This window comes from Chironomus tepperi, unplaced genomic scaffold, assembly GCF_022539635.2.
Source record: "Chironomus tepperi strain 1889 unplaced genomic scaffold, CSIRO-AGI_Ctep_v1 contig_59, whole genome shotgun sequence".
NCBI lineage: Eukaryota > Metazoa > Arthropoda > Insecta > Diptera > Chironomidae > Chironomus > Chironomus tepperi.
This window is the reverse complement of record NW_027226181.1, coordinates 1-12,141: the sequence shown is the minus strand read 5'-3', so window position 1 is coordinate 12,141 and position 12,141 is coordinate 1. Positions and strand designations below refer to the sequence as shown.

The window sequence follows — 12,141 nt, the reverse complement described above, 5'->3', positions numbered from 1 at the left end:
AAATTTCAAAATACCAAAAGCAATATATTCACCCAAATTGAAAATTTGGTGTGAATATGATTATTATTTTTTTTTTGTTTTTTGCATACACAGGAAAATAATTTTAAAATTAAATGTCCAAACCATGCTGTGTGAATATGTGAGCTATTTAAATATGGAAATTTTAAGTGCTACTGCTGTTGTTGAAATTTTACTGACATGATGCGATATGAAGGGAGCGAGGCTTTATAATGAAAAATGAGCATTTCAATGGGAAGATGAAAAAAAAAAATTGTAATTTAATTAATGAAAATTAAATGCATTTTCAGTGATTTTCAATTTTTTTTGGGGGTTATTCAGTAATGACGTCCAATTTGTTTTTTGGGGATGATGGACATTTACTTCAAAACTGACCGAATATATCCACTTTTACCATTCAATGCACTGCTAGCGACCAAGCAATGTGCAGAAGTAAATACATTAAATGATGATTTTTTAAAGCTGTTTTGCAGCCTTGCTTGTAGATGAACAGCCTTTTAGTAACCTAGACAGTAATAGAAACCAAACTATTGCAATAGCCATGCTATTATGAGTTTGAGACTCAGCTGAACACTTTTTCCTAACTACACATAGTAGAACCGCGACTCAACGCCTTATTTTGTAGATTACATGCAGCAATGTCATCAAAGAAATGGTTTTGATCCTAGCTTTTCATTTCCGAACTCAACTTGTATTGAAAAATGAAGTCAATGTTCAATATTTTAGTGATTTAACCCGAAATGACCATTATTGACACATCTATCCCGAATCAAAGATTTGTCCAGAAAGGCGTGAATCTTGGTTTGAACTGAGTCCGACGCTGAGTCATTGTTACTCCGGTCTGAGCTTGATTAACTAACTTGTGCTATTCGGATTTGCTTATTAAAGGCTTCATTCTCAGTTAACATACTTAACACAACAGCAATTATAAAACCATTCCAAAATCCTGGCTCTAAAGACTACCAAAACCCCAAAAACTACGAAAAACCATTTAATGGACATCACTTTCGACCATCCCATCATCAGATGAAGAAGATTTACATCCAATTCCCTTAATTAATCACATTTAAAAGCTTTTAAATGCTAAATGCTCGACTGATGCTTTCAATTTATAATATCAACAGCTGTAACGCTTTAAATAATCTCTTAAATTTAATTCCTTTAACTTTCTATTGCTCGCTTGAATGATTTGCCGCAATTTTTTTCAAGGTTATAAGTTTATTCAATAATATTGTTGGCGGTATGTAGGATATTGCACGAATTTATTGCATTAAAATGCAGGATGAATGAAATACGTTCGCATTTATCAGCTTACGGCTATGAAAATAATTCACTTATGATGTAATTTAATGAGGAAGAGCAAGGCAGTGTCGTTTTATGTCAATAACAGACAAATATGCGTGGAATTTTATTGACAGTGAATTTCAATTTTGCTATTTGTGTTTCGTGTGCGTGGGGTGACCATTGACTTTTCGTTGGAATGACGAAGTTGTAAAGCTTTTATTGCAGAGCTGGATGCTTTGGTAATTTGATGATTTATGCTGGAACGTGCATGCTTTGAGTGTTACTATGATGACCTGCGTTTTTGGTTGCTGGCCACTTTTGAGTATTACAGAAGCTTCATCAAACTTACTTAGCACTAATGACTCGACTTTTGCTACAAGCTTTGTGATGTGGCCAGCAAAAGAGTCAGATAGAAAGCATTTTATAACAACTTAGACTCCAAGTCGGAGCTTATTTCCAGTTAGTAAATAAGTAATCCATAAAATTTAGATGCTCTTCGACAAACTCTTCATTCAAAATTCAAGATTTTTACCCAAATACTTCCTAAAAATTGATAATTGCTTAAAATTCAAGCACAGCTTTAACTCTTTGTTGCCTACAAAATGCTGTGACACGATTTCATTGGAAGTGACGTGATGTCCTGCTGTGTTGTGAATAATTGCTTAGTCAGTGTAATACTTTTTAAGATAGCAAAAACTGCAGAGTTAACAGTCACTTCAGTCAACCACTGTACTGCACTACACTCATAGCTCACAACAGTCTACTTCATGAAACTTCGCATTTTGTTCAGCACTGTCAAGGTTAGATTTGAAAATAAGTATTTACCCTTTTCACATGTGTGCTCCAATAAATTTCCGATTAAATCACTTTGCAAATAAACTCAAGATTTTAACGACATTGGGATATTTGCAATAAATTACGTAAATTGATATTTGAATTCAATAAGTCACGAAAATAATCGACATGATAATTGTCACGTAATCGTCTTTTGAACTATGACTACTGAAAATTTTCAACCTGTAAAATATGAATAAATCAATTTATATTCAATAGAATACAGTTGTGACTTTATATCTATTCAGATGTGATTAAGTATATATTATGCTTTATCGATGTCGGGACCGGAAAATCCTGGGGAAGTCCCATTCCGTCTCAGTTCCGATTCTGTCTCAGTTTCATCGGGGTTTGGTTTCGGTTCCATCCCGGCTTCATTCTGATTCTGTTTCGGTTCTGTCCAAGTTTCGTCTCGGTTCTGCCCGGTTCCGTCTCGGTTTACTCCCGGTTCCATTCCGATTCCGTCCTGGTTCTGTCTCGGTTCTTCATCTCGATTTTACTCCGATTCCGTCATGATTCCGTCTCGGTTGTCTCAGTTCCGTCTCGGTTCTGTCCTGGTTCCGTCTCGGTTCCGTCCCGGTTCCGTCTCGGTTCTGTACCGGTTCCGTTTCGATTCTGCCCCAGTTCTGTATCGATTCTGACCCAGTTCCGTCTCGGTTCTGCCCCAGTTCCGTTTCGGTTCTGTCCCAGTTCCGTCTCGTTCCGAGATTTCGGAAAAGCATATTATTCATCGACAATATACTCTTTAAATCATGCCCAGCATCTTCTTTATGTTCATAATCTATTGATTTTGAATCTATAATTGATTTTGACTTTAACGATTAAAGGAATTCAATCTCATAACTTTATCAGATTTAATTTAATTAATTGATTAAAATTGCTTATTGAATCTAATCATATCGTAGTTTGTATTAGAGTCAATTACTTCATCAAGTAATAATTTAATAGGTCAAAATGTTAATCTCAACAAAATTTATTGACTGTCGAATACCATAACAACGAGCATCATCATCATCATCATAATCATTTTCACATGCATTCAATAGCAGCTCAAATCTGACATGTATGGAGGAAATGATTTTACATGATGACATGAAAATTGAATTCAGAAGGTCAAAAACTGATTTTTTTTTTATGAACGTGCTGTGTCGTGTCATCTGTCAATTGATGGTAAAATTGTTAGAATTCGTGTGATAACAAGTCATGGATTTATGTGAATTTGAAATCACAACAAGAATTTTTTTTTTGGCTTTTGATTAAAAACTAGCCAGCATCGGTATTTGCACATGAATTTGATGGTGCTGGCTACATAAATATTTTTTTTATGCTACGCAAAATTCAACAGCTCTAAAATACACGACACTTTTCGCAATTTTTGCGCCTATAGACACATTATTATTATTATCATTTTGCATGCATACTACATGCTGCCTTTCTCTCGCTCATTCCTCATATGTATGAATGTATTTTATTGTATTTCATATTATTCAAGTATTGTTATCAACTCTTCACTCAATTCCGTTTATAATAGAGTTCGCATTCATTATTATCGCTATCAATGAGTGTGAATGATAAACAGAACTGCCAGATATTCAGCTTTTTATATATACATATTTGGGGGGGATGAGAGAATATGGAGACATGATATTTGTACAAATGTCGACTTTCAATCGTTCTTCTCTCGTCTCTTTACCCAAAATAAAAAAATGAATTTGTATGTACTGAATGTGTGGATGTTTACATGCACACTCCTCTCATGCTTTGCTTACTTCAGCACAAAATTTTATTTTTATTTTTTTATTAAATTTTATATATATATTCACGCCGTACAAATATGCTGAGATGATGACTTTTATATCGGAACTTGATCGAAGCTCAAAGTCAATTAATATTTTTGTACTTCATGTGAAATTTGAGTCTATGTCGAGCTCTATTCTATATAGTATCTATGGGAAATCGCTCTAGAAGAAAGTACGCGTTCAATATGTTGGAACACGTTGGACATAAGAGGACTACTCACTGAATAAGCTCAGTGAGTACTGAGTGACCTAAGTGAGTTCTGAGTGACCTCAGTGAGCATTGAGTGCCCTTAGTAAATACTGAATGACTTCAGTGAGTACCAAGTAACTAAGTGAGTACTGAGCGATCTCACTGTGTGCTGCATGACCTCAGTGAGTATTGACTGACCTCATTGAGTATCGACTGACCTCAGTGAGTACAGAGAATGACTCTGTGAGTACCGAATGACTCAGTAACTAGCTAACGATCTAGTGTCTATTGATACAGATTCTAAGTTTGGAGTCTATTCCTTCTTCAATCCTGCAAACTCTGTCTTATGTATATATTTAGTATATTTGAGTATGCTCATTTTTAAGTCTGAAAAATTTCTCTCATTTCAAGTCAATCAGACCAAAATCACTTGCTATAGTCATGCTCAAGCAATAATTAACACCTAGAACGTTTCTCAAAAATATTAATCTGCTAATTGAAATTCAGTGTGCTGACTGATATTTTGTGGAATAAATCATTATCGATGTCCAAACTTAATCTATTATTTTGAACCCTTTTTGAACTCATTTTGTACTGATTGATAGCATTTATAGATTAAATATTACGTGAACAAAGCAAAATCGTTAACAATAACAGGAAATGAGTATTTTTTATGGACATCGTAAAAGAGTGAGTTGATAATTCCCGAGTAGTAAGTGGCGATTGCTTGGTTGCTAATCAAAAGCTTCATAAATTGGCTGTACTTATTCAAGTAGAGTAGTGTCGGGCAAGCTGTTTGCCACAGCATGTTCTGTGAAGGATTGGGAAGGCATAGTCAGAGTGAGCCGAAGGGCAATAAAAAGTTGTCCAGCACTATGACATGGTTCATTAGCACTTCACAAACTTATTGAGTAAGACAATAGAAGGAATTTTACGAGTTCTATGCATGAAATCCAGCAAATTGGATTATGAAGTTACTATTATTTCCGGAACTCCTATCGCAGTAGTGGACATTCTTTTATTTTTCGCGGATCAACTTGATGTTAAGTCCAAGTTAAGCCTTGGCACAGTTCATTACATTTTGAGTGTATCGCGGCACACAGGTTGTCCATCACTTCCCTATTCCATCAATTTCTGCAACATTTGACTCCAAACCACACATTTTCTACTCCAAAATGTTAAATTACTTCATCTTAATCCCTTAAATATATTCAAAATATTCCATCGACGGTGTGAACACATCCATCCACTCCTCTATCCCCAAACTAGTTTTAATTCCAAAATTAAAAACATTTTTTTTTTATTATTTTTTTTATTCTCTATTTTTCCAGCAATCGTTGTTGTTTTGTGTCATTTTTTTTTTTGTTTGCGAGTCTCTCAGAGAAGTCTCATTGTGTGGATTATAAACACATTTGTTGACAAAGGTAAAAAAGAATAAGCGAGAACAAAATAACAAAAACATCAACAGCAAAGCATTTTAAAGCCGGTCTCAATGAAAAAAAAAAAAAAAATGATAATCAAAACTCTTTTGTGTATTGGCTGTTGCTGTTGAGCTGTATATGTTCTCTCATACTTAATTGCAGTATCGCTTTTTCTTCTTGCTTATGAATTTTAGAATATAGAGAGTCGGAAAGATTAATTCGAAGGTCAGTTTGTGCTCAGCATTTGATTGAAAATCATCTAAAGTATGGCGTGTAAAGGTACAAGAAGGAACAAAAAAAAATGAAAATTTCATTTTAATTCAAAAAAGGATTAAGCAAAAAATTCAATAAATTTAGGTAAGCGATGCGGAAAGGGTCCCGGATATCCAACACCGATGTGGGCGTATGAGAACGGTCCAAGGGAGAAGCTCTTATACGTTACAACAATTCAACCAAATTTAGAGAATGAACAGGGAGATTATCTCTCTGCTGTTGATGTCGATCCAGAGAGTGAAACTTACAGTCAAGTAATTCATCGTGAATATGCTGGCAAAAGTGGTCAGGAATTTCATCATATTGGTTGGAATACATGCTCAAGTTGCTTTTTTGTCGATTCCGAATGTACCGATGTACCAGTTAGAGATAAACTTGTGCTGCCATGTCTCATTTCTGATTCAGTGTAAGTACTACGACACAACAACATAGAAAATAATTCTCAAAAAATTTCTCTAGGATCATATTTTTGTGCTCTCATTCCACCACCATCACTCCACATTCATTTCTCTTTCTTTTCATGTGCTCTAATGCGAAATACTGCAATGACAATGATAATAACAATGATTTTTCATATGCTCATTATAATGTCACGTCCTTATTCGCTCTATTTCTCATATTATAACAACAATACTAATATCTATTTATATACATGGATATTGTGGATTGTTCATTAGTGATGCCGTTAAGAAATTGAGGTTTTAGGGTTAGGAGAGAATTTCTGTGTCTAAAACCAACCTGATACAGAGCTCTAAATATAAAGATTGTTGTTTTATTGACGTCCATGACGGATTCTAATCCCAGAATAACGTGGAATCTCGGGGCTAATGTGCATGCATCCTCGGGGGTAAATGTGGTTTGAGGTTCATTTATCCTCGGGGTTGAGGTGCATGTATCCTCCGGGTTGAGGTACATTTATCCTCGGGGTTGAGGTGCATGTATTCTCCGGGTTGAGATGCATGTATACTCCTGGTTGAGGTGTATGCATACTCCTGGTTGAGGTGTATGCATACTCCTGGTTGAGGTATATGCATAATCCATACTCCTGGTTGAGGTGGATGCATACTCCGGGTTGAGTTGCATGCATACTTCGGGTTGAGTTGCATGCATACTCCGGGTTGAGGAGTATACATACTCCGGGTTGAGGTGCATATATCCTCCGGGTTGCATTCATACACCGGAATATTCTAGGTTGAGGTGCATGCATACTCCGGTTTGAGGTGGTTCATGAATCATAGAGTACACCCTCCTTTTAGACGTCATTAATGAACGACCCCAAATGCTAACATATTTATTTGTACAAGCAGTTATATCTTCGATGTTGGACAAGATCCAAAACGTCCAAAATTACATAAGATTATCGATGGTGAAGTTTTACGAAAGAATAATTGTTCAGCACCACATACGTCTCATTGCCTTCCATCTGGCAACGTTATGATATCAACGATGGGAGATAAGGATGGTAATTCTAAAGGAGAATTTGTCTTACTTGATGGTACAACATTTGAATTTACTGGTACATGGACGGTTGGTGAGACAGCAATTGGTGGATATGATTATTGGTATCAGCCGTATTTTAATGTTATGTGCTCAAGTGAATGGGGTGCACCAAAACTCTGGAGACGTGGTTTTCATCCCGACGATGTTAAATCTGAAGTAGATTATGGAAGACGTATAAATGTTTATGCATGGAACGAGAGGAAATTAATCGATACTATACATTTAGGAGATGAAGGTGAGATGGAAGGAAGGAACATTTTCTTTGTTTTTCTGTTGATAAAGTTTTTCGATTATAAATTATACAACACACACACACATATTTTTTGTTACAGGAATTGCTCCATTGGAAATACGCTTCATGCATGATCCCAAACGATGCGAGGGTTTCGTTGGCACAGCACTTTTTGCAAAAGTTTTCCGTTTCTATAAGAAAAATCCATCAGATGAGAAGTTTACGGTTGAGAAAGTTATTGATGTACCATCTAAGAAAGTTGATGGATGGATTTTGCCTGAAATGAATGGATTGATGACAGACATCATCTTGTCTCTAGACGATCGTTTCATCTATTTTAGCTGTTGGTTTCATGGTGATGTAAGACAATATGATATTAGTGATCCAGCAAATCCAAAACTTGTCGGTCAAGTCTTTCTCGGTGGCTTAATATTGAATGATTCGGGTATAAAAGTTATTGAAGATACAGAATTGACAGAACAGCCATCACCCGTTGAAATTAAAGGACGTAGACTATGTGGTGGTCCACAAATGTTACAATTGAGTTTAGATGGAAAGAGATTGTATGTCAGTTCATCCTTATTCTCTCCATGGGATAAACAATTCTATCCTGATATGGTAAAGAATGGCGGTACGATTGTCCAGCTTGATGTCGATACTGTAAATGGTGGAATGAAGATTAATGAAAATTTCCTTGTTGATTTTGGAAAGGAACCAAATGGACCGAGTTTACCACATGAAATGCGCTATCCAGGCGGTGATTGCTCGTCAGACATTTGGCTGGTTGAGGAGGATGAAGAAAAGTGAGCAGTTACTTAAGTTTTTTGTACTTTATTTTTCATACCTTCATCTTCTGTGCAATAAAATTACAACTTTTTATATAAAATTTAAAAATTTCTTTATCAATCTTAACAGTTAATAGGTTTTATTGGTAAAATTTGGTTCCATGCCTTCTTGGATGATTATAGATTTGGCAGCCTGAGCTACACAAATCCGCTGATCCTCTTTTATTCAAGAGTCGGACGGATTCCGGGAGTCGATCTCCACCCGGATGACAAAACTCGACATTGTCCGACTCCAAATTGGAGTCCTGCCCGAGAAACAAATAAAGAAGGTTCCTCCATGGAGCTTTTAAGGCATCAAATGGAAACCTCTTCCATTTGGATCACATGATCCATATGACGTCCATATAGCTGCCAAAACTAGGTGACTTCTATTTAGTGTTAATAACAGAGTTTGAAGTCGAGTCGACCCGAAAAAAAAGCCGAGTCGACCCGAAAAAAGCCGAGTCGACCCGAAGCTGACTTTGTTTGAGTCGATTCGAGTCGACTTTAACCTTATCGACTTCGAGCTCTAATTAATAAATGCCTTAAAAGCTTCGTGGCGAACCCTTCTTCATTTGTGTCGCTCAGTCAGGATTCAATTTTGCAGTCCGAATAAGTTGGAATAAGTGGTCCGAGTGGAGTCCAATTGAAGTCCGACTCCCAGAGTCCTCCCAACTCTGTATTTACTCTCACTATGTCTTACATCATTCCTTATATCATGTCACTTAGGTAAGCATAGCAGAAGGAAAATTTGTAATCTTTCGATGGTGACAAAAGACATGTAAAGGAAATTTTCTACTTCACAAAATTTTTCCGTATTATGAACATAATGTAAATAAATATAATATGGAGACTTCATCCAAGTAAACAGGCAGAATAGATAGGATTTTTTTCAAAACGACAGGCACAAAAATTTTTCATTTTTTTTTTCTTTTGACATTTCTTTGTTCTTACATTAATTTTATATATATTTTATTATTATTATTATTATTATTATTATTATTATTATTATTACATATAAAGTAAAAGGGAAAAATTTGAACTAATCTTTTAGGTATATTAAGGATATTTACTTATTGTTCAGTATTTTTTTTTTGGTGTATGTGAGTGTTTTCATGATGATGATATAAAATAATCAGCTTAACATAACTAACATTAAATACATATAATAAAGAATTTTATTGGGATCAGAGTTGGAATCTTGGGTATTGACATATGAGGGAAATGAGATTGTCTTGGATTGGCAGTGATTTGGATGTTCTTGAAATATGTAGATAGATAGACAATAACTGGACCAAACTAGAATTTGGTACAGAATTTTTTTGATTTTATAGTCAAATGAGAGAATTTATAGTGAAAATTAGGTAACATAACCTACAAAGAGCATGCTTAGTGTTACCAAAGTAGACTCTTGAGTATGCTAAGGAGCCGCTAAGCATGATCTTTGCGTTTTAGAGTCAGAAGGTATACAAAGATAATACTTGGTTAGTTAAAAGTATGTCTTGCAGTTTGGGAGTATACTCTTAGAGTATAGAACTCCGATATTCATGAGTGAACTACAAATTGTAGCCAAAACAATGCAAAATACCAACTTTGCTGGTATCTAAAGTTGATTCTATAAATAGTAATATAATTTAGGATTTTTTGAGATATTTTAGCATGATCTCTAAGATGTATACTACAGTATACGCTTTAGGGTATACTTTAGTATACTATAGAAAGTATACTTTATTATACTATAGATAGTATACTTTAGTATACTATAGTAAGTATACTTAAGTATACTATGGTATACTCTATTGGGTATACTTTAGTATACATTAGATCTCAAAGCAAAGTAAATTCTGGATTAAGTCTTACATTTGCTAAATCATCTCCAACACTTCAATCCCAAGCTACCAACTCTGCCTTGGATATAAAGTATTACTCTATTTTTATTCTGGTCCTAACTTAATATATTGTATCTATCATGTATGATTTTCTATGGAGAAAAGAGATTACATAAGTAGCATTAAACTTATACTTTTGTTTCATACTTATTTTTTTTTGGTTTTATCATGCCTCTACAGGTTGTCATGTTGTTTAAATATAAATGATGTATAATAATGTTAAAAAATGGTAATAATTCTTATGATTAATGATTGTCGTCATTTTTTTGATCAAAAAAATATAAAAAAAGTAACTTTTACTTAAAACTTATTCATGCTAGCATCTTATTCAAAATGATCAGGACCAATACAGTTGCCAATTGACGGACATTTAAAGATATCTTTAGTGCAATTTAATGATCCGCATTTTGGTTTCTTTTCCTTTTTTGGCTCCTCTTTTGGTATTTCCTCCTCGGCAGGCTTCTCATCAGCATTTTTGTCTGTCTCATCAGCATTCTCAACTTTGGGTGTTTCCAATAGCTGTAATTCCTCTTCCTTACCAACCTTTGCTTCAATATCCTCTTCGACAACTGGGGCGGGCTCTTGTGCCTTCAATTCTAAGTACAACTCAATAATGACGATAAAGAAGTAGACATGTAGAGCGATATATAAGATGAGTGCGATCAAGAAAATCAGGTACATTGATTCAAAAATAGCACAATGAAAGAATGGTTTGCCGGAGGTACAACGTAAATAAATCGTATATGCTGTCAAGGCAATGATGCTTAAAATGGCAATTGGTTGATAAATGAGCCACCATAAAACACGCTTTCGGTTCGCCTACAATTTTCCATAGTCGATAAAAAAAAAGGGAGAGAAAAAGAAGATGAAGAAAATTAAATAAAAGAAATTTAATCAATTTGATCCATGATCATTAAAGTGGAAGTGACTCTGTCTTCGATTCATTAATAAGCTAAGTTATGCGTTAAATTCATTAGTCATTAAAATGAATAAAAGAAGAGATGAACTGAAGGTCAAATACTGCATTTGAACTTACACATAATGATCCGCATACTAATAGAAGTGATGCAATAACGCCATAGAACGATGCAACTAATGCAAACAGCACAATCGGAAATGCAAGTGATGATGTATTGATCTCATTGATATATGAACCAAAATACTGACGCCTATCCTCTGATGGCGGTAAATTGAACAATAGCACAAGTTCAACATCCAAAATTAGATAGATAAAATTGGCAAATGCTGATAGATATCCAATGGTAACACCGCCAGCTTTTAAATCTGAACAACCGAAAAATGTCTTGATGCGCGCCATTTTTAAACTGTTTATGTTTTATTCGTTATTATATCTAAAATATATATTTAAAGCACACGCGAGTAGCTCTATGAACACTGTACACAAAATGTCTATTTTTTAAGTTAATTAATATTCTTAGATCGTATGCCTGTGGCTGTACATAGAATTCTTAAATAATAATATCCAGAATTATCCACAAAAAATAAGAGTAGCTTCTCTAAAATGTCACGCTTCACATCCAATCTCGAAGTCAAAAACACAACTGAACTCTTAGCGTTCCGAATTTTTTCTAACTGACTGTTAACACATTAAAGTAAAAAAATGAAACAACAACAACAATGTTTTCTCTGTGACGGTTACAAAACATTAATGGTTCAGTGAAAAACATAAAGAGGGGAGTGTTCTTGTGTTAGGTAATTAAATTCTTTTTTTTTTTACTCGGACGGGCAATTAAGTGTAGGTAGAAATTACATATCTGATTTAAGTTTTTTTATTTTATTTTGACTATTAATTACAGTAGATTTATTCATATGATGATTATGCGATGTTCTTTATGTGATTTTTTTATTTATTGCTA

The 12,141-nt window shown here is 34.6% G+C and overlaps 2 protein-coding genes across 2 annotated transcripts; one reads left to right on the top strand and one right to left on the bottom strand.

Moving 5' to 3' along the window:
- The first annotated feature begins 5,485 nt into the window (after positions 1-5,485).
- On the top strand, positions 5,486-8,445 carry LOC139100439 (methanethiol oxidase-like). Its single transcript, XM_070653030.1, has 5 exons — positions 5,486-5,549; positions 5,741-5,825; positions 5,904-6,225; positions 7,127-7,554; positions 7,652-8,445. The coding sequence occupies exons 2-5, from the start codon at positions 5,813-5,815 to the stop codon at positions 8,356-8,358; spliced, it is 1,470 nt and encodes a 489-aa protein (XP_070509131.1). The 5' UTR covers positions 5,486-5,549; positions 5,741-5,812; the 3' UTR covers positions 8,359-8,445.
- On the bottom strand, positions 8,367-11,832 carry LOC139100440 (uncharacterized). The gene is made up of 2 exons (XM_070653032.1): positions 11,301-11,832; positions 8,367-11,083 (listed from the first exon to the last, which is right to left on the bottom strand). The coding sequence occupies exons 1-2, from the start codon at positions 11,580-11,582 to the stop codon at positions 10,589-10,591; spliced, it is 777 nt and encodes a 258-aa protein (XP_070509133.1). The 5' UTR covers positions 11,583-11,832; the 3' UTR covers positions 8,367-10,588.
- Between the last annotated feature and the right edge of the window lie 309 nt (positions 11,833-12,141).